This window comes from Manis javanica, chromosome 10 (genome assembly GCF_040802235.1).
Source record: "Manis javanica isolate MJ-LG chromosome 10, MJ_LKY, whole genome shotgun sequence".
Lineage (NCBI taxonomy): Eukaryota > Metazoa > Chordata > Mammalia > Pholidota > Manidae > Manis > Manis javanica.
The window spans coordinates 462868-482818 of record NC_133165.1 but is presented as its reverse complement, the minus strand read 5'-3'; the positions used below and the strand labels follow the sequence as shown (position 1 = coordinate 482818).

The 19951-nt window shown below is 61.7% G+C and overlaps 3 protein-coding genes and 1 long non-coding RNA gene across 16 annotated transcripts in view; 1 reads left to right on the top strand and 3 right to left on the bottom strand.

Annotated features, from left to right (window-relative positions):
- The window catches only part of MAPK8IP3 (mitogen-activated protein kinase 8 interacting protein 3), a 44329-nt gene extending 27195 nt beyond the window's left edge, over positions 1–17134 (top strand). For 5 of the 6 annotated variants that reach the window (XM_037005793.2, XM_037005790.2, XM_037005792.2 and 2 more), the window contains 24 exons: positions 4747–4758; positions 5590–5607; positions 6741–6798; positions 7061–7213; positions 7998–8079; positions 9326–9456; positions 9755–9811; positions 9893–10063; positions 10724–10850; positions 11070–11165; positions 11305–11460; positions 12007–12172; positions 12869–13051; positions 13142–13331; positions 13429–13548; positions 13626–13706; positions 13787–13854; positions 13946–14094; positions 14503–14674; positions 14756–14869; positions 15041–15079; positions 15254–15433; positions 15536–15685; positions 15754–17134. In XM_037005793.2, coding sequence (XP_036861688.2) covers positions 4747–4758; positions 5590–5607; positions 6741–6798; positions 7061–7213; positions 7998–8079; positions 9326–9456; positions 9755–9811; positions 9893–10063; positions 10724–10850; positions 11070–11165; positions 11305–11460; positions 12007–12172; positions 12869–13051; positions 13142–13331; positions 13429–13548; positions 13626–13706; positions 13787–13854; positions 13946–14094; positions 14503–14674; positions 14756–14869; positions 15041–15079; positions 15254–15433; positions 15536–15685; positions 15754–15875 — 2795 coding nt within the window. In that variant the 3' untranslated portion in view covers positions 15876–17134. Of the gene's footprint in view, positions 1–4746; positions 4759–5589; positions 5608–6740; positions 6799–7060; positions 7214–7997; positions 8080–9325; positions 9457–9754; positions 9812–9892; positions 10064–10723; positions 10851–11069; positions 11166–11304; positions 11461–12006; positions 12173–12868; positions 13052–13141; positions 13332–13428; positions 13549–13625; positions 13707–13786; positions 13855–13945; positions 14095–14502; positions 14675–14755; positions 14870–15040; positions 15080–15237; positions 15434–15535; positions 15686–15753 lie in introns of those variants that run through there. The other variant, XR_012121814.1, reaches the window with a different exon arrangement.
- Positions 8087–9422, bottom strand: LOC140843913 (uncharacterized). 3 transcript variants are annotated; one of them, XR_012121816.1, is made up of 3 exons: positions 9286–9422; positions 8960–9142; positions 8087–8754 (listed from the first exon to the last, which is right to left on the bottom strand). It is a non-coding gene; the product is annotated as an uncharacterized lncRNA (long non-coding RNA). The 3 variants fall into 3 exon arrangements; XR_012121817.1 differs by having other exon boundaries at positions 8960–9159; positions 9286–9383; XR_012121818.1 differs by having other exon boundaries at positions 8960–9159; positions 9250–9369.
- Positions 17135–17232: 98 nt separating the features above from the next.
- On the bottom strand, positions 17233–18450 carry NME3 (NME/NM23 nucleoside diphosphate kinase 3). Of its 4 annotated transcripts, XM_037005820.2 has the most exons (5): positions 18270–18450; positions 18051–18181; positions 17868–17969; positions 17684–17796; positions 17299–17595 (listed from the first exon to the last, which is right to left on the bottom strand). In XM_037005820.2, exons 1-5 carry the CDS (start codon positions 18313–18315, stop codon positions 17478–17480), a joined length of 510 nt encoding a protein of 169 aa, XP_036861715.1. In that variant the 5' UTR covers positions 18316–18450; the 3' UTR covers positions 17299–17477. The 4 variants fall into 4 exon arrangements, with proteins under 4 accessions (XP_073070479.1, XP_073070478.1, XP_036861715.1 ...); XM_073214378.1 differs by lacking the exon at positions 17684–17796 and having other exon boundaries at positions 17233–17649; positions 18270–18433; XM_037005819.2 differs by having other exon boundaries at positions 17868–18181; positions 18270–18433.
- Positions 18451–18586: 136 nt separating this feature from the next.
- MRPS34 (mitochondrial ribosomal protein S34) lies at positions 18587–19724 on the bottom strand. Of its 3 annotated transcripts, none has more exons than XM_037005816.2 (4): positions 19407–19724; positions 19271–19313; positions 18933–19192; positions 18587–18645 (listed from the first exon to the last, which is right to left on the bottom strand). In XM_037005816.2, exons 1-4 carry the CDS (start codon positions 19722–19724, stop codon positions 18592–18594), a joined length of 675 nt encoding a protein of 224 aa, XP_036861711.2. In that variant the 3' UTR covers positions 18587–18591. The 3 variants fall into 3 exon arrangements, with proteins under 3 accessions (XP_036861711.2, XP_036861713.2, XP_036861712.2); XM_037005818.2 differs by having other exon boundaries at positions 18592–18645; positions 18872–19192; XM_037005817.2 differs by having other exon boundaries at positions 18592–19192.
- Positions 19725–19951: the final 227 nt, after the last annotated feature.

Here is a 19951-nt window from a genome sequence, read left to right as displayed (position 1 = left end):
TCTGAGCTGGGAGGAGAGCAGGGCTGCTGGCTCCGTGCCTCTGTATTCTGCAATACCAGAAATACATTGGGGCTCTATCTGAGCAACAAGATAGGTGCCTCTTAAGGTAGTCAGCATGCTTGGTAACACACCCCTAAAGCTCTAGATGTCTGGATCAGCTGCTCCGTGCATCTCAGCACTGGGACTGTGAATGGCTTTTGCAAAGACGGAAGGGTAAGGGCTGTGGATAGACATGCATTCTGTTTCATTAAGCCAATAACACCACCAATTGTGAGATACATCATTACTTTAGAAATCTTCAAGGAAGAAAAAACATCACTGCAAATTAAACTATAATATGACGTTGATTTTAAGACCCGTTTACAGTCTCAGAAATGTTAAGACGTGAAAGATGTACACCTTACACTAGACAGAACTGGGAGGAGGGAGTTCATACTTACCATGTAGTGTGTGCTGGGCGCTCTGCCAGGGAACTTTACACCCAGGCGGCGCCCAGGTGGTGTCCCATCCCCCAGATGCAGAGGCTTCTGAAGCTCCGAGAAGCCGAGCAGCTTCCTGCGTCCCTTAGACTCCAAAATTCTGTTCAGGCTGATCTGACTACATCTGCTCTGCTCCACTACAGCGAGCAGCAGGTCCCACCCACGTGGTAACCAGACCCGGAAACGTCGAGAAGTGACCTTGGGAGACACGCAGACCAATGTAGAAAAGTAGGAAAGAGGCCTCAGGTCAGTAGAGAGACACTACACGTTCCTGGATCTAAAGACCGAGCTCTGTAAAGCTGTCAGGCGACATCACAGATCAGCCCGCTGTACATGAATTCATCAGGGCTGCAGAACAGCCCACAGACTGGTTGTCTTCTGGAACTTAATGGGTGGATTCTGAAGCTCATCCAGAGGAGTAAACACAAGAAGCACCCAGAAGCTTGAGAGAAAGAACAGGGCTGCAGGATTGCCGTGGCCAAAATCAGAGCATTCCGCAAAGCTGTGGTTATGGAGCCGGAAGCCCCAGGGCCACGGGAAACCCCGGCACAGAGAACTGAGGATGGTGCCGGAGCCACGTGGGAATTGAGTGATCGGTACAGGATTTCAAGTCACTGGAAAATGGGCAGGTTCTGACCCAACCTCATACCACACACAGACATAATTTTTAGGGGATTAAATATTTAAATACAATGAAACAAGGATGATAGAACTGGAAGAGCATATTGGAGAGTTTCACCATCTTCGTCTGCCCAGCCGTGGCACAGAGGGTACATACCAGCAGGTGGGGCTGGGTGAAACTAGGAATATATACACACGTGTATGATCTCCACTGCTGAAGGTAAAAGAACGCCAGTACGCTAGACAAGGGGCAGAGGGTAAAGAGAAGACACCAGCAAACACAGAAAGGTGCTCAACTTCGGGAAATAAAAGGAACTGAAAATTCAAAGAAAATAGATAAACTTTCCTCAAAAGATTGACAAAAACGAAGAGGGTGCTATTGCGTCATGCTGGGGGAGGTGACTTGTGCAGCCTGGTGGAGTGCCCATGTGGGACAGCAGCCAGACACACGGACAAGCAGGACCCCGGTTCTTAAACAGCCACGCGGTGCACACGAGGCCTTGTGTAGGGTTTCCTGGGTGGTCATGCACAGCTATAAACACTCCACGTACCTCTGAAAGGCACGATGCTGTAGTGAATGACGGGACGTCCTTACAGAGACTCCTCGGGCATTCAGGGTGGCTGTGGAGGGGGTCCCACAATGCAGTGTCAGCTGGGATAGCGCAGGTTCCCTAGCGGGATGGAAAGTGGGCATGATTCACCTTTTTTTTAATAATTTTGTTATTGATCTACAATTACATGAAGAGCATTATGTTTACCAGGGTTCCCCCTTCATCAAGTCCCCCCCACAAACCCCATTACAGTCACTGTCCATCAGCGCACTAAGATGCTGTAGACTCACTACTTGTCCTCTCTGTGTTGCACAGCCCTCCCCATGCCACCCCCACATTGTACATGCTAATCGTAAGGCCCCCTTTCTTCTTCCCGCCCTTATCCCTCCCTTCCCACCCCTCCTACCCAGTCCCTTTCCCTTTGGTAACCGTTAGTCCCTTCTTGGGTTCTGTCAATCTGGTGCTGTTTTGCTCATTCAGTTTCTCTTCGTTCTCCCTCTCCAGAGGTTAGTGACATCATTTGATACTTGCCTTTCTCCGCTTGGCTTATTTCACTGAGCATAATACCCTCTAGCTCCATCCATGTTGTTGCAAATGGTAGGATTTGTTTCCTTCTTATGGCTGAATAGTATTCCATTGTGTATATGTACCACATCTTTATCCATTCATCTACTGATGGACACTTAGGTTGCTTCCATTTCTTGGCTATTGTAAATAGTGCAGCGATCAACATAGGGGTGCATCTGTCTTTTTCAAACTGGGCTGCTGCATTCTTAGGGTAAATTACTAGAAGTGGAATTCCTGGGTCAAATGGTATTTCTATTTTGAGCTTTTTGAGGAACCTCCATACTGCTTTCCACAATGGTTGAACTAATTTACATTCCCACCAGCAGTGTAGGAGGGTTCCCCTTTCTCCACAGCCTCGCCAACATTTGTTGTTTGTCTTTTGGGTGGTAGCCCTCCTGACTGGTGTGAGGTGATATCTCACTGTGGGTTTAATTTGCATTTCTCTGGTAACTAGTGATGTGGAGCATCTTTTCGTGTGTCCGTTGGCCATCTGAATTTCTTCTTTGGAGAAGTGTCTGCTCATCTCCTCTGCCCATTTTTTAATTGGATTATTTGCTTTTTGTTTGTTGAGGCGTGTGAGCTCTTTATATATTTTGGATGTCAACCCTTTATCGGATCTGTCATTTATGAATATATTCTCCCATACTGTAGGATGCATTTTTGTTCTATTGATGGTGTCCTTTGCTGTACAGAAGCTTTTCAGCTTGATGTAGTCCCACTTGTTCATTTTTGCTGTTGTTTTCCTTGCCCGGAGAGATATGTTCATGAAGAAGTCGCTCATGTTTATGTCCAAGAGATTTTTACCTATGTTTTTTTCTAAGAGTTTTATGGTTTCATGACTTACATTCAGGTCTTTGATCCATTTTGAATTTACTCTTGTGTACGGGGTTAGACAGTGATCCAGTTTCATTCTCTTACGTGTAGCTGTCCAGCTTTGCCAGCACCATCTGTTGAAGAGACTGTCATTTCCCCATTGTATGTCCATGGCCCCTTTATCGTATATTAATTGACCATATATGTTTGGGTTAATGTCTGGAGTCTCTATTCTGTTCCACTGGTCTGTGGCTCTGTTCTTGTGCCAGTACCAAATTGTCTTGATTACTGTGGCTTTGTGGTAGAGCTTGAAGTTGGGGAGCGAGATTCCCCCCACTTTATTCTTCCTTCTCAGGATTGCTTTGGCTATTCAGGGTCTCTGGTGTTTCCATATGAATTTTTGAACTATTTGTTCCAGTTCGTTGAAGAATGTTGTTGGTAATTTGATAGGGATTGCATCAAATCTGTATATTGCTTTGGGCAGGATGGCCATTTTGACGATATTAATTCTTCCTAGCCAAGAGCATGGGATGAGTTTCCATTTGTTAGTGTCCCCTTTAATTTCTCTTAAGAGTGTCTTATAGTATTCAGGGTATAGGTCTTTCACTTCTTTGGTTAGGTTTGTTCCCAGGTATTTTATTCTTTTTGATGCAATTGTGAATGGAATTGTTTTCCTGTGATTCGGCTTTTGGAAACAATGTTTAACAACTCAACACCAAAAAAACAAATAATCCAGTTAAGCAATGGGCAGAGGACCTGAACAGACATTTCTCTAAAGGAGACACACAAATGCCACCAGACACAAGACAAGATGCTCCCCATCGCTGATCCTCAGGGACCTGCAAACCAAAGCTACAGCGAGGTATCCCCGCACACCAGACAGAGTGGCCACCATCCAAAAGACAAGGAACAGCAAGTGTCGGCGAGGATGTGCAGAAAGGGGATCCCTCCTTCCCATCACAGTGGGAATGTGAACTGGTGCAGCCACTGTGGAAAACAACATGGCAGTTCCTCAAAAAACTACAAGCAAATACCATATGACCTAGCAATTCCACTTCTGGGAATTTACCCATAGAAACAAAATCACTAGTTTGGAAAGATAGGTGCACCCCTATGTTTATTGCAGCACAATTTACAATAGCCAAGTCACAGAAGCAACCCAAGCGCCCATCCATAGATGAATCGAAAAGAAGATGTGATACACATACACAGTGGAATATTACTGAGCCATAGAAAAGAAGCAAGTCTTGCCTTGTGAGATGACATGGATGGACCTAGAGGGTATCAGGCTAAGGGAAATAAACCAGGCAGAGAAAGACAACTACCATTAGATCCCGCTCGCACAGCCACTGTCGCACCAGCCCGTCTGTGCAGGCCTTGTCTGCCCGTCGGCAGGGAGCCAGGCCTGCGGTCGATGTGCACTGGGAATGGAGGGGGAGCAGGCCTTGAATTCCCACGGCCGCCCCCACATAACACATGGGACTCTGGACCCCCGTCCTGGCCTCCCTTTCCCTTTAGGGTTTCTGTCCCTGTGGGGTTTGTCACCCGCAGGCCTGGTGACGTGCTCGTATTCATTCATACCCTTCGACATGGAAATAACTGGTCACTGTTGCTTTTCTTTAGTAAGAATTTCTTTGTTTTGTGTATTCCAGTCACCAATTGACCTCTATCACTTCTTTCCCCCGTCTCTCTGTGCTTCGCTGGACACGCTCCAGGGGAGTTCTCAGGTGCGTATCCCACTCTGTCTGTGGCCCCACCTCCCCACAGTAGGGCCCGGGTGGAACGGGGTGGCACCTTGGGATGCTCCTTGATGCTGTCAGTCACCCCTGGCTGTGCAGCCAATCCCCCAGTTCTGTTTCAGGCCTGAGGCACATTTGCTTGCCAGTCGACCGCTGCTTGGAAGCTTATTTTGGTTTTGCTCCACTAGCCCACTGACAGTGACCTTGGCATCCACGGGGGAGCTGCTGTGCCCCTGACCCCATCTTCTCCAAGCCAGGTTTCCCCAGGGCCACTGCTTAAGGTTCTCTGGAGCCATTACCACAGAACAGTTCCACAGACAAGGAAGCAGGTCCGGTTCTGCAGCATCTGCCCTCTGTTGGGTGCACCCCAGAGGTCAGGGCTCCTATGAAGCCCTTGCCAAGCACAGCTCAGGGCCCTCTCCCCATGTGGGAGGCTGCTTCTTGGTAGGACCCTCTGAGCAGCACCCCCATCCAAGTGTGGCCTGACAGGCATCTCAAAGGCGTTGGCAGACTTCTCCCATCCTTTCACCTCCCCCACAACCAGGATTTTTGTGTAAAATGTCCTTTGCATTGCCCTGACCCTCCCCCTCACCTCCAGGTGCCCTTGGCCTGGTGCCCTCTGCAGCCCCAAGGATGAGCTTCCCAGGAGCTGCTGGCTGCGCCCCGTCCCCTGCCCCCTAGCCCGCCTGAAGTATCCCTGGAGAGCCCCACCTGCAGCTCACTCAGCTTAACGCGCTTGTTTTCTCTCCCTCCCTCTCTCCGTCCTCCTGCCCCGGTTGCCCATCTGCCCATCTCCCGGGGGACCTGACGCTCCCATAGTGCGCGATGATTTTTTTGGTAAGGCCAAGGCCCCATTTCAGTATGTTTGTCTCTCTTCCGGTTCCCTCGGCCCACCCGACACCTCCTCACGCTTCATGAGCTGTTTGCTTGGTTCTGCTTGGGGGGGCAGCGGCGGGGGGGCTCAGGGGCCTGGCCCGTAGTTTCGCAGGCCCCCCCAGTCCCCGGCACCTGGGCGGGGCGGGGCCAGGGTGGGCGGCGGTGGGGCCTCTGGTGGGCATGGGGAGCTGGTGCTGTGACTCCCCAGCAGCCTCTCTCACAGTAGCCTGGCCTCCGGGCGCCCCCAGCCTGTTGGGTGCACCCCGTCAGGGAGGGAGGCTGTCAGGCTCGAGGCAAGGATGTGAGGGTGGGACGGCAGGCAGAGCCCAGGCGCGGGCACACCTGGCATGTGATCTTGTCTCATGGGCACGTGAGGCCGCAGAGGGAAGTGAATGGGGGGAGCAGCCCTTGGCTTTCCCAGACTGTCACGAAGAATTAGACTCAGTCCCTTGGGTGGTTTTGTGACATGCCTGCCCAGAGCTGGGTCTGTGGGGTCCTGCCCCCGTCCACTGCCCTGGCCGGGTCCTCCCAGCCTCAGCCGAGGGCACAATCGCCATAGGGCCGTCCCTTCCTGTCAGCTGTGTTCTCTGCATCCTGTGCTGTCTTCTCTGTCCCTGTTCCCACAGCACCAGCCCCCATTCTCCCTGGGGCAGCCCCACAGGGACCTGGAACCCCCAGGGCAGGGGGGAGGGCAGAGAGGATGTGGCTGCACTGAGGCCAGCAGGGTTGGCTCGGGCTGTGCTGGTGGCCCGGCCGGCGCAGATCCGTGCTGGCAGAGTTGTGAGAGCCCACCCCTGCGGTCCAGAGTATGCCCTGGGCTGCTCTGCCTGCACAGGCAGCAGGGCCTGGCCTGCTCAGTGTGCCCAGAGCCGTCCACCCCTGACGGCGCTGTTGGGAGCAGAGCCTGCGAGGAGACCAGCAGAGGCCTCTTCCCAGGCCGCACGGCCTCCCTGTGCAGTGGCCTGGGGCGGGTGCAGCCTCTGGGCCCCCCTGCATCTGCTCTCCGGGGCGGCCCGCCCCGTGGGGGTTGTGTGATGCTCTGAGGCAGGCGCAGTGGCTCAGGTCTGGCTTTACCTCCGCACCTCCCGTTTCAGGAATGGGCAAGGAAGTGGGGAACCTGCTGCTGGAGAACTCGCAGCTTCTGGAGACCAAGTAAGGACGCTCCCCCCTGTACCTCGCTAGGGCCAGGGCCTCCCTGAGACAAGGCAGCCCAGCCCCAGGGCCAGGGTCAGGACCACCTGCCCCAGCTCGCTCCTCCTGGGGCTGGGACGGGAGGTCGCCGCGTGTCACCACGTTCTGGGCCGACCAGGGTGTGCCTCCTCAGCCACACAGGTGCAGGTGTACCCCTTTGGAACCCCCATCACATGATGTGTATAGTGGTACACACGGCTCCCATCTTTCTGCCTTTCCCAAGAAACGCTCTGAACGTGGTGAAGAATGACCTCATCGCCAAGGTGGACCAGTTGTCTGGGGAGCAGGAGGTGCTGAAGGGGGACCTGGAAGCTGCCAAGCAGGCCAAACTCAGGCTGGAGGGCCGCATCAAGGACCTGGAGGAGGAGCTGAGGAGGTGGGCGGGCCCGGGGCGTGGCTGGCGCGGTGGGCAGGGATCCGCGGAAGGGGCAGCCGCCCTCCTGCCGCCTGCCACCTCCCCACCCCACCGGCCAGTGCTGGGCCGGCCGCACCCCTGAGGTGTTCGCTACCCGAGGTGGGCCTGCGCGCACTGCTCCGCCCCCTCCCCCTGCAGCTCCCCGTCCTGCTGGACTCCACCCGGGCCTGGCCACTGTGCTGCTGGCCACCTGGCCCCTCCGCCAATCTCACGGGAATCCCCCGAGGGGCGGAGGTCACATCTTGGGTGTCCTCTCTCTGGAGGCTGAGCAGGCCTTCCTGCTGCGCTCACACCTTTATGCTCATTCAGGAGAACGGGAGGACGGACGGTTGAGGGTCCCCAGGACCCCAAGCTCCCCGCCCTAGGTCACCCGGGGTTCAGCCTCAGAGCCCTATCGGGAAGCCCGGGGGTCTCCCCCGCAGCACCACACCCTCGCCTGTAGCCTCTCGCTTCCCGCTGGCACGGTGCTCCGGTGTCCTGGAGCAGAGCCCTCGGCCCCAGAGGGAGAGGGGGTGTGGGCGGAGCCCCGAGGGGGGTGACCCCTGTGCGGCTCGCCCCACCGTCTGTGAGGTTGCCGCCCGGGTGGGAGTCCCAGCCCTTGGCTGCAGCAGCCAGGATGGATGCCTGGGTTTCAAGGACACGTGAGCAGCGTGTGGGGCCACCTGTCCCCAGGGATGCTGAGGGCCTGATCCTGAGCTGCGGGACACAGCATTACCCCTGCCCCGCTTCCCTCCTTGCCCCACAGAGTGAAGTCGGAGGCCATCACTGCCCGCCGCGAACCCAAAGAAGAGGTGGAGGATGTGAGCAGCTATCTCTGCACAGAACTGGTATATTCCACTATTAACATGTGGGCATGGGGGCGGGCAGCACGGGGTGGGCCCCAGGGACGTGCTAGTTCTTCCGGGTCCCCGAGCCCTCCTCACCCCTCCTGTGTGACATTGCCCCAGCCCCAAGGTGAAGTCAGAACAGGACCCCCTCTCAGCCCCAGGCCCTAGTGAGTGCATTTTGCACAGTTCCGGGGCGTCTCCCAGCCTGTGCTGCCTGGCTGCTACCTCGGGTGCTCCAACTTGCAGAGCAGCGCTGCAGAAAGAGCGCCAGCCACCACTGTCCCCCAGACGGGGCAGCTTGAGACCTTCAGACCCCCATCTGCCCCCAAGTCCCCTTGAGGTGCATGGAGTGTTCTGAGGAAAGCCCTCTGCTCTTTGCTCGCTGGGGGTTCCCGGGAGTGGCTGTTCAGGTTGGGGGGCTGGTAGGGGCGTTTGGCCTTCCCAGCAGAGACCCCTTCCAGCTGCTGCCTGGAATAGAGGCCTGGGCCCAGCCACCTGGCCGCCTTCCTCAAGGCGCACTCTTCAGCCCGAGGGGCTCTTGGCTGCCGGCCTCACCGCTCATCGGCTCTTTGATTTCGGGGTGGTTGGCTGCTCGCATCAGGAGGCCGGTCACATTGCAGGGACTCGGTGGACAGGAGCCGTCTCTATGCCCCTCCTGTGTCACCTGCAGAAACTCTTGAGAGGAACAAAGCTTCCAAGGCCTCCGGCTTGGAACACAGGGCAGACCCCCTCGTGTGGGCCCTGGGGCTGCAACCTGCACCTCCATGCTGGGTGGGGAGGGCCCCTGGGGAGGGTGCCTGCCCTCACTGGCCTGCCAGCACCCCCAACCCCATGCCGGCCTGTAGCTGTGCAGAGTAGAGGGCCCTGCCCCAGGACTCACCGGCAGCAGACCCTGTGCAGACGCACCAGTGTCCCACTCAGACGTAGCACCCTGGTCCTGCTTGCTGCCTTCCCTGGAGCCTCTCTTCCTGCCTTCCTGCCTTGGGCCCGCCTCACCTGTCAGCACTGACAGGAGGCATTGGGCACTGTCACTGAGTAGTACCCCAGCGTACTGTATGACCTTCTGGAAAGAAGGTGGTCCTGTCGGGGACAGATACTCTTGTCTCCTGTCCTCCTGCCCACACCCTCCCCACCGCATGGGCCTGAGGAATGGTGGGGGAATTCACCCACCCCCGGAGGCCTGTCCCAGAGCAAGTGCCAAGTGACCTGGCATCACTGGCCGAGCAGCAGTGCCTCTGTCTTGCAGGACAAGATCCCCATGGCCCAGCGACGCCGCTTCACACGGGTGGAGATGGCCCGCGTGCTCATGGAGCGCAACCAGTACAAGGAGCGGCTGATGGAGCTACAGGAGGCCGTGCGGTGGACGGAGATGATCAGGTGGGGCCGCCGGCAGCCGTGGTTGCTGTAAAGAGGCCCTGACCTCCAGCCCACCTCCCTTCTGGGAGTACTGGAAGGGGGCTGAGTCCTCCCCCTGGGAGTCAGAGGGGCTGGGAGAGCAGGGCCTCCCCGGGGCAGCCCCAGCCCGGCCAGGGGAGACGCTCCGCTCCGAGTGGGGCCGAGGGGAGGGCCCCAGGCAAGGAGAGGGGCGGAGCAGGGTCTGACTGGGCGGGGTGTGGCCGGGGCCGAGTGGGTGTGGCCGGTGGCCGAGTCGGGCTCCTCCCCTGTGCCCCTGTAGAGCCTCCCGTGAGCACCCGTCTGTCCAGGAGAAGAAGAAGTCCACCATCTGGCAGTTGTGAGTCAGGGGCCCCCGCGGGCGGGGGCGGGGGCGGGGCCCTCCCCGCGGGCCGGCCCCTCACTTCCGTGCCCCTCGCAGCTTCAGCCGCCTCTTCAGCTCCTCCTCCAGCCCCCCTCCGGCCAAGCGGGCCTACCCCTCCGTGAACATCCACTACAAGTCGCCCACCACCGCCGGCTTCAGCCAGCGCCGCAGCCACGCCATGTGCCCGATCTCCGCCGGCAGCCGGCCCCTGGAGTTCTTCCCGGAAGAGTGAGCGAGCATCCCGCCTGCACAGGGGGTCCCGTGCCCTGAGCTGTGCGGGGAAGGGGTCCACGGCAGGGGGGCCAGCCAGGCATCAGTGCCATGAGCTCTCTGCGCGCGCACTGTGCCCCTACCCGCGTGGGAGCGTTGGGTATCCTTGGGCATCCTTGGGCAGAGGCTGCCCTCTGCCGACCCCCTAGTCGGAGGGCTGCGGCCTCCCTGTCCTGCACGCCTGCCCCCCAGGGATTAGGGAATTGACAGGAAGTGTCCCTGCGGGGTTGGATTTCTTCCTGTGGAATTGGTGTCCGTTGGGAAGTTTGTGTTTTCCTTAGTTTTGAAACCAAGAATTTGGCCCGAGGGCAGCAATGGGAAATCCTGTGCCTTGTGTCAAGTCTGAAAGTTTTTCTGGAAAGGCCGGGTGTGGAGGTCTGCACCGCAGGGCCCTGCCCGCTGGCCCTTAGTGACAGCAGCAACGGAACAGACCTCTGAGCAAGGACAGGCACACGACGCGGCCGCAGCTGGGGAGTTGCCGTCAAATGCTGCCCACAGGGCAGAGGCCAGTCTTCAGCAGGGAAGGGGCAGGCCGGTCCAGGAGGTCCAGCTCCCTGGGAGGTCCGTGGGACTGACGGTCACCGCCTAAAGAAGTGACTTCCGGTTCCTCCCGCCCAGCGACTGCACCTCCTCTGCGCGGCGCGAGCAGAAGCGGGAACAGTACCGCCAGGTGCGCGAGCACGTGCGCAACGACGACGGGCGGCTGCAGGCCTGCGGCTGGAGCCTGCCGGCCAAGTACAAGCAGGTGCCGCGGGGCCGGGTGCGCTGCGGTGCGGGGACGAGGGAGGGCTTGGAGCCCTCAGTCTGGCTTGCAGACGGGGAGCTATTTGGGGAGTCCCCCATGCCCCCACCACCCCATCTTCCTAGAGCCTGGCTCTGCCCAGTCGCCAGCTTCAGCACCCTGCCACGCACCTGAGCCTCCCAGACCTCCTACCCACGGATCTTCTGTGCCTTTTGGTTGCAGCTGAGTCCCAGTGGGGGCCAGGAGGACACTCGGATGAAGAACGTGCCTGTCCCGGTGTACTGCCGTCCTCTGGTGGAGAAGGACCCAACCATGAAGGTCCCTCCGTGGAGTCTGGGCCCGGCGGGAGGGGGCAAGGCAGGAAAGGGCTCCACCTGGCTGAGTCCAGGCAGGTCTGGGAAGCAGCGGGGCCAGCTGACCGTAAAGAGCTCACGGGACCTCACGCTCCTGTTCTCAGCTATGGTGTGCCGCGGGCGTCAATCTGAGCCGGTGGAAGCCAGGCGAGGACGACTCTGGGAGTGCTGTCAGGCCTGTGCCAGGCCGTGACCCCCTGACCTGTGACCGAGAAATGGAAGGAGAGACCAGGAGCAGCCACACATCCCCCGAGAAGAAGGTAGGCGGGGCAGGCAGTGCAGTGCCATCCTGCCCACAGTGACTGGAGGGCCAGACTGCCGTCTCTGCCATGGTGGGCGTGCTCAGGTTGCACCTGGTGCCAGAGTCTGCACGGGAGTGGCAGAGAGGACAGCTGGGGGGGAAGTGCATGGGTCGGCCCCATGGGCACTCCCCTCTCCCCCAGCAGGCCTGAGGCTCAGCTGCCTCCTGGTTCTTGCCCAGCCCCAGGAGCCAGGCGCTGTGGCACGTCCCCCACAGTCCCTTCCGGGACTGGGGGGCATGGGTGGCAGCAGGCTGGGGCAGCTGCCCCGGTGGCCCCCTCCTTGCCAAGCAGTGTGGGAGCAGCGGGCGGGCTGAGCGCAGGAGGCAGCTGCAGAGGCTCTGCCCTGGAGTCTCGGCTTGAACCAGGGGCCAGTGATGTAACCACCTGAAGCTCACAGTGTTCCCCCGTGGAAGTAAGGTCACATAGCCCGTGATCTGGATAGAAAGTGAAGGGCTGAGTCCCAGCCTCCTGGCAGCAGCCTCAGTCTCCCATGCTCTGAAACAGGCAAAGGAGACCCCGGAGGCGGACGCCACCTCCAGCCGGGTATGGGTCCTCACCAGCACGCTGAGCACCAGCAAGGTGGTAATCATTGATGCCAACCAGCCAGGCACTGTTGTGGACCAGTTCACCGTGTGCAATGCCCACGTCCTGTGCATCTCCAGCATCCCTGGTGAGTGCTGCTGCCCTCTGTCCAGGAGGGGGCTTAGCTGCTCGGGACACAGGGCACTGGGTGACGAGGCCAGCAGAGCAGCAACACTTTCCTGTGGCAGCTGTGGACGCCCGGGGCTGGTGTGGGGCACGTGGTGTGGCATTTGCTGGCAGTCTTGCCACTCCCCTGAATGAAAGGAGAGGGTTTGGGCCTTAGGATGAGCAGCAGGCCCCTGGCAGGTGGAAGCATCAATCCAGGGCTGAGCGTCAGCTGCTGGTGGGGCCTAGACCCCCCTGCACGCCCTGGCTGTGGGACGTGCAGGAGAGGGGTGACCAGGTCTGGGCAGGGGTGCTGCTGAGATGGCCAAGCTCTTCAGGGCTCTTGAAATCTGTCACGCGGTCACACGTTGTCTGCTCCCAGACACCAGAGTCTTGTGTCGACAATCCTCTTGACCTAGAGCCAATCGGACAGAGGAAGCTTGCTAGGTTTCTGGGCTTCCAGGCAGGTGACTGTGAGCAGGGGTGCCCACAAGTGGAGGCTGGCCAGGCTCTGTGAGAGGAGCCGGGGGCCAGCTGGAAGTGTGGGGCACTTGGGGGCAGGCGTGGCCAGCAGCCCCCCACTTCTCCCCTCGCACCTGCGCTGGGACTGGAGCTCTGGGTGTGGCCTTGCGGCAGGGGCCCCTCCGCGTGGCTGATGGGGCCGTGCCTCTCCCCGCAGCGGCCAGTGACAGCGACTACCCTCCAGGGGAGATCTTCCTGGACAGCGACATGAACCCTGAGGACTCCGGTGCAGACGGCGTGCTGGCCGGCATCACCCTCGTGGGCTGTGCCACCCGCTGCAACGTGCCACGCAGCACCTGCTCCTCCCGAGGGGACACCCCAGTGCTGGACAAGGGCCAGGGTGAGGCCGGGGCGTGAGCCTGCTGGCCGTCTTCTCTCTGCCCCGTTGTTCCTGCCCATGCCCAGCCACACTCATCCCTCCCTTCCACAGGGGAGGTGGCGGCTGTCGCCAGTGGGAAGGTCAACCCATCTCAGTCCACGGAGGAGGCCACAGAGGCCACAGAGGTGCCAGACTCTGGGCCCAGCGAGGCAGAGGCAGCTACAGTGCGGCCTGGGCCTCTCACAGAGCACGTCTTCACTGACCTGGCCCCCACCCCAGGCCCCAGTGCCCAGCCTGGCAGGTGGGCTCCTGGGATGGAGGTGAAGGACAGGGAGAATGGTAGAGGTGGGTGGGACAGGCTCCCATGGACCGTTTCGGAGCCGCCCTCCTTTCCGCAGTGAACAAGGGCCAGAAGCCGATGGAAGTGGTACGCAGCCCAAGCCGCAGCCCAATGGAGGCTCTTCAGGGCCCAGTAGCAGTGCTGCGCCAACCATGTGGCTGGGAGCCCAGAATGGCTGGTATGCAGGGCCCTGGAGGTCGGGATTCGTGGGGACCTCTAGGCGAGCCCCCCACCCACTACCGCCTCCTCCCACAGGCTCTACGTGCACTCAGCTGTGGCCAACTGGAAGCAGTGTCTGCACTCCATCAAGCTGAAGGACTCCGTGCTGAGCCTGGTGTATGTGACCCTGGCCGGGCCGGGTGTGGGAGGGGCCTGGTGTCCTGGCCTAAGCCTGGCTCGCCACCTTCCCTTTCCAGGCATGTGAAAGGGCGGGTGCTCGTGGCTCTTGCAGACGGGACTCTGGCCATCTTCCACCGAGGTGAAGGTGAGGCCTTTGGGACCAGGCAGGTGAGCCGCCCCCCAGCGAGCAGATGTGGGCCCTGGCCAGGCTGAGCCAGTGTTCTGGGCTCTTGCAGATGGCCAGTGGGACCTGAGCAACTATCACCTGATGGACCTGGGCCACCCACACCACTCCATCCGCTGCATGGCTGTCGTGTACGACCGTGTCTGGTGCGGCTACAAGAACAAGGTGCACGTCATCCAGCCCAAGACTATGCAGATCGAGGCGAGTGCCGGGCAGGGGCTGCGGGAGGCGAGGGGGCTCCTGCTGCAGCCTTGCTCCCAACGACCTTCTGACAGGTGTTGGGGGCTTCGTGGGGTTAAAAGAAACATGCTCAGGGCATTGACTCATTTGTCCAAGGTCACAGGCAAACAGTAGGGCAACTCGCCCAGTCGCAAGTCAGACCAGCACCTATGGGGGCCCCACACACCTCCCCTGGGCCATCGGGCTGCAGACCAAGGGTTCGGGGGTGGGGGGTGGGGCCACTTCCAGGAGCCTGGACCCACAGTGGTGAAGCAGTGCTGCAGGAAGGGTGCACTGAGCGCAGGCCACACAGGAGTGGCCTGGGTGCCTCAGCTGCCGCAGACACAGGGCACCCCCACCCCCACTGACGGGGCTGCCGTGACCCTGCAGAAGTCATTCGATGCCCACCCAAGGCGGGAGAGCCAGGTGCGGCAGCTGGCGTGGATCGGTGACGGGGTGTGGGTGTCCATCCGCCTGGACTCCACACTGCGGCTCTACCACGCCCACACCCACCAGCACCTGCAGGACGTGGACATCGAGCCCTACGTCAGCAAGATGCTGGGTGAGGGGCTGCGCTGGGCTGGGTGTGCTGGGGAGCTGGGGGATGTCCAGCTGGCCGTGCTGACCCCACCTCCCACCCCAGGCACGGGCAAGCTGGGCTTCTCCTTCGTGCGCATCACGGCCCTGCTCATCGCGGGCAGCCGCCTCTGGGTGGGCACTGGCAATGGAGTCGTCATCTCCATCCCGCTGACGGAGAGTGAGTGACCCCGGGTATTGGGGCGGGGGCTGCCACTGAAGGGCACAGGGTCAGGGCTTGGGGCAGGTGTGCTCTGCCAGGCCGCACCCAGGACGACGCTGGCCGCCCAGCTCGCCCCCCCGTGACAGCTCCTCTCCTCTCCCTTCCATGCTCGGCCCCTCGCCTCCCCAGCCGTGGTCCTGCACCGAGGCCAGCTCCTGGGGCTCCGAGGTGAGTCCAGAGCACCCTCCTCCTGCACTCAAGGAAGTCCCCTGCCCAGGACAGCCCATGGGCTGAGGCTGGCTTTGCCCCTCCCCTGTGGCCCTGGGGTCCCCACTGTCCGCCCTCCAGAAATGGGCCCTCCCAGCAGGTGGGCTCAGCCTCTCCAGGCCCCTCTCTCCCCAGCCAACAAGACATCTCCCACGTGCGGGGAAGGGGCCCGCCCAGGGGGCGTCATCCATGTGTACGGCGACGACAGCGGTGACAAATCTGCCAGCAGCTTCATCCCCTACTGCTCCATGGCCCAGGCCCAGCTCTGCTTCCACGGGCACCGGGATGCCGTCAAGTTCTTTGTGTCAGTGCCAGGTGAGGCTGGGCTGCTTTATGCAGGCTGCTGCCGCCCTGACCACCCTCAGGAGCTAGTGTGGGTCTCTGGCTGCTCCTGAGTCCCTTGTGCCCCGATGACAGGGAACGTGTTGGCCACTCTGAATGGCAGCGTCCTAGACAGTCCATCCGAGAGTCCAGGGCCTGCTGCTTCTGCTGCCGACGCCGAGGGCCAGAAGCTGCAGAACGTGCTGGTGCTGAGCGGTGGGGAAGGCTACATTGACTTCCGCATTGGTGAGTGTGCTTCCTGGGCCAGGGTCCCAGTGTGGGCTGCCTCGAGCCTCTCACTGCCCTCCTTGCAGGCGACGGAGAGGATGACGAGGCGGAGGATGGTGCAGGGGACGGGGTCCAGGTGAAGCCCATGCTGTCCAAGGCTGAGCGCAGCCACATCATTGTGTGGCAGGTGTCCTATGCCCCCGAGTGAGGCTGTCACCCCACTGCCTCACCTGATGCCATATGTACATACAACCCCACCTGCTGCCCACCACCCGCCCACAGGCAGCCAGGTGTGCTCCACCCTCTTCTAACCTCTCAACCTGCAGCTTTCACCTTAGGTCTGGGCCTCCTCGTGAGCTGGCAGGAGCGGCCCACAGGGTATGGGCTGGGAGGGTGGCGGGGAGTGGGGTAGCATTCTCACCAGGTTGGGGCAGAACCTCTCGGGACCCCTTCCCCAGCAGCTCCTGGCTGGTGCCCAACCCAAAGTCCTCAAGTCACAGGAGCACTTCAGGGCCAGAGCCAGGCAGAACTCCAGGGTGGGTCAGGCTGAAGGAAGCCCCTGCAGGCGGTCCCCAGCCCTACCCCGGGCTCCCCACTACCCCTATTTCTGGAACCCTGCGGGTGCTTCACCACACTGTCTTCCCACCCTGACCCTGCTTGCCTTTGCCTGCTGCCTGAAGGGGTGGGGGTCCAACCCTAAGGGGGGCCAGCTCAGCCACTGGCCTTCCCTGGGCTCCCCCCGCTCAATCCCTGCCATCCCGGAACTGGCATGATAGCTCGTAACGAGGCTCCCTGGGACAGCTGCTCGAGAAGACACAGGTGCCCTCATCCTGCCCCCCAGTGGGGCAAGCTGTCACTGGCCTTCACCTGTGTACTCCCCAGCTTTCTCCGGGCAGGAGACCCACCTTGAAGGAGCAGGTTCTGGAGTCGTGCCCCTCCCAGAAGCCCCCAGGGTGGGACTTCTTAGGCTGCCAGGGCTGGAGTTAGTCCTAGAACACAGGTCCAGCCTCAGGGTGACTGGCACGGTGTGCTTAGCGCCTGCCTCCCATGCAGTCTCTGAGGGGCCTGGCTCCCAAGACCTACTAAGTGCCTGGGGCTGGCAGCATGGCCTGCTCCCTTGAGGACAGTGGACTAGTCTGCTAAGGGCCAAGGACAGGAGCTGCCTCCAGCTGGCTCTAGGTGTACACCCACCTGCTTTGAGGGGCATTACCCTGGCCTGCAGAGCCTCCCCCACCTGCCCAGGCCTAGGCCTTATTCCTGCTCGTAGAGGCACTAGTCAGAGCAGCCCAGGCCCTGCTGCCCACCCACCTCCCACCAGAGAAGCACAGATCTTGGGCAGCCTCCCTCGAGTCCAGCCAGCCACTGCTGCAGCCGTGTGCACCTGCAGGCTTCTCCTGCTACCCTGCCACTCTCCACTGTGATGTATGTCAAGTCCCTCATCTGTTCCCACAGGGCCATAAAGTGCCGGGTGGGGGGGGGGAGCTGGGAGGGTGCTGCTGGGGGAAGGGGCTGGGTGACCGCCATCCTCGGTCTTTGGCCCTGCAAGCAAACCTATGTATCTATTCTGTATGTAATAAATGTCAACATCGTATCTCAGTGTCCCCTGGGCCCAAACTAACAAGAACAGACGGTTTGGGTTTTTTTTCCAGTTTATTGTGAAAAGTAATGCCAGACCAAGTTGTGCCAGGGTAGGCAGCTAAGTGCTTATCGGGGCGGGGCCTGCCAGGCGGACACTGCCTGCGCTCTTGGAAGCCCTGAAGGGGTGTCCTGGTCCCCGCGGGAAGGGCCTTCCGAGGGCCCGAGGTGGGACCTACTCGTACAGCCAGTGCCCGGTGCTGTCCTCCCAGCACAGGAGCTCGTCGCTGCGGAACCAGAGCGCGATCTCGCGGCGGGCGCTCTCCGCCGAGTCGCTGCCGTGAATCACGTTCCTGCGGGAGAGGCGCGTGAACCCGGGCGGCAGCGCCCTGGGGGCAGGGGTCGGCCTGCGGATGTGCGTTGGGGAGGGGTCGGCCTTACTTGCCGACCTCGACGCAGAAGTCCCCGCGGATGGTGCCGGGCCGGGCGTCGGCCGGGTCCGTGGCCCCGATGAGCGCCCGCGAGGCACGCACGACGTCCAGGCCCTGCCACACCTGCGGGCGGCCCGGGCGGGTCACGTGGGGCCCGCCCCCCCCCCCGCCTCCCGCCCCCGGCCGGCACTCACCATGGCCACCACCGGGCCCGAGCCCATGTACTTGACCAGGCGGCTGTAGAAGGGGCGCTCCCGCAGCTCGGCGTAGTGCTCGCGCAGCAGCTCCTCGGAGGCCTGGGGGTGGGGAAGGGCCGCGAGCGCCGGGGTCCCGCGCGCCTCCCCCCCCGTGCCCGCGCCCGCGCCGCCCCGCCTCACCTGCACCAGCTTCAGCGCCACCAGCTTGAAGCCCTTCCTCTCGAAGCGCCGCACGATCTCGCCCACGAGCCGCCGCTGCACCCCGTCGGGCTTCACAGCCAGGAAGGTGCGCTCGTGCTCGCCGGCGCAGGCTGCGGGGCGGCGGCCAGGGCCGTCAGGCGAGGCCGCCCCGTGCGCCCCCCGGCCCCTGGTCCGCCGCCCGCCGGGCCCCGCGCTCACCCGCGGGGAAGAGGTTGGCCAGGACGGTCAGCACCAGGCAGATCATGATGGCGGCGGGGCGGCGGGGCGGGGCCTGCGCTTAAAGGGGCCCCGCAGCCCTAGCGCTGCGGTAGCTGTGGACGTGGACGCGGGCGCGGCGAGACGGTGCCCGTCGTTCACGCCCAGCCCAGGATCCCCATGGCCGTGCGGTGCGCAGCCCGAGGGTGCCCCACTGCCCGCTCCGTCTTCCCCTCCGCCAGCGCCTCGGCCGGCCTCCCCGCACAGTCCCGCGGATAAACCGCTGTGGTCCCCTAGCCGCAACCTCAGAGACCACAACGCAGGGCTACGTCACTGCTTTATTCGCGTTCACGGCTTCTGAGTCGGGCAGATGCAACACCTAATGGGAAAGAGGCGCCGGCATGGCGGTGACAGGTGCCTGCACGGGCCCCCCGCCAGCTGCGCCTCTGCTTCCAGCTTTCCCCCAGGCCCGCTCCTGCGGGGGAGCCCCTCGGTCGGATGTGGGCCGGATGTGACAGCAAGGCCAGAGGGCAGACCCCCTACACCCTGCCCTAAGAACAGTCTCAGCAAGTCCCTGGCAAGCGGATCCAAGCGATTCTCTGTACCCGCTGCAGGCGGCCTGCCAGCCCCGCTTCAGACCGCGGTGCCCTTGGCCTTTTTCCTCGCCTCCAGTTTCGCAGGGTAGTCCCAGTGGTCCAGGCGCGTCCTCCCCAGGTTCAGCGCAGGCTCCTCGGTGCTGGGGTCCCCCTGTTTTTGTCGCTTTGCTAGAATCATGGCCCGGAGCAGCGGCGGGTAGGGCACCGATCGCAGCGCGGCCTCGGGCGCCGGCATGAAGGCAGTGAAGGCCTCCTCCTCGTGCTTGGGCACCAGCCGCCAGTCGTGGTACATGACCTGTGCGATCTCCCGGGCCTCGCTCTCCGTGTGTCCTGGGAAGAGCCCGGGGCTTAACGCACATGCTCTCCCAACACTTGGCAGCAGCCGCCCCCAGGGCTCGGCCGCCTTACCTTTGAAGGTCAGGATTCCCCAGGCCTTCCCGTGGTCCAAGTTCTGCAAAGCAAACGGGGAGGAATCAGCTCGGAGCCCGCCGGACGCAGGCACCGGGGCAGAGGCGCGCGCTCAGCGGCAAGCACCGGCACGCACCTGCGCCGAGTAGTCGGGCCGGACCCGCGTGACGCGCCAGTAGCACGGCTCGTCGTGCTGCCACAGCCAGGACTTGCGCGTGACGAGGCGGCCCAGGCCGAAGAGCGGGAGGCGGCCGAGCAGCTGCAGCAGTCGGCTCTCGCGGCGCGCGTCGGCCCAGGCCCGCACCGGCAGCCGGCGGCCCGAGAGCGGCCGTGCCAGCGTCTCGTAGTCGAGGGCGTAGCGCTGCGAGTCGCGCGGCCGCTCCCGCTGCTCCCGCAGGGCGCGCACGCGCCGGGCCAGCTCGGCGATGAGCCGCGGCCGTTTTCCGCGCGCCATGGCCCGCGCCCCGCCGGAAGCATTCGCCGGAAGCGGCCGGTGCGCCGCACAAAAGCGGCCGGGCGCGGCCGGAAGCGCCGGGGAGGCCGGCTGGCAGTGGCGCGCGTGGGGCCCGGAGGCGCGCATCGGTCTGACGCCTGCGGCGGCCGCCCAGCCGGGGTCTCGCCCCCGGCCGCCGCCGCCTCGAGAGCCCCGGCAGAACGCAGAGCGGCGTCCGAAGCGCTGCG

Bases quoted from the DNA above. Each gene is read 5' to 3' on its own strand.
- NME3 (XM_073214377.1), bottom strand. From the start codon at position 18,315: ATGATCTGCCTGGTGCTGACCGTCCTGGCCAACCTCTTCCCCGCGG. The intron at 18,182-18,269 runs GTGAGCGCGGGG...GCCGCCCCGCAG, and splicing joins GGCCAACCTCTTCCCCGCGG to CCTGCGCCGGCGAGCACGAG. The intron at 17,650-17,867 runs GTGAGTGCCGGC...GCACATCCGCAG, and splicing joins CGGGCCCGGTGGTGGCCATG to GCCGACCCCTGCCCCCAGGG.
- MRPS34 (XM_037005816.2), bottom strand. From the start codon at position 19,724: ATGGCGCGCGGAAAACGGCCGCGGCTCATCGCCGAGCTGGCCCGGCGC. The intron at 19,314-19,406 runs GTGCGTGCCGGT...TTTGCTTTGCAG, and splicing joins GGCCCGACTACTCGGCGCAG to AACTTGGACCACGGGAAGGC. The intron at 19,193-19,270 runs GTAAGGCGGCCG...GGCTCTTCCCAG, and splicing joins GGGAATCCTGACCTTCAAAG to GACACACGGAGAGCGAGGCC.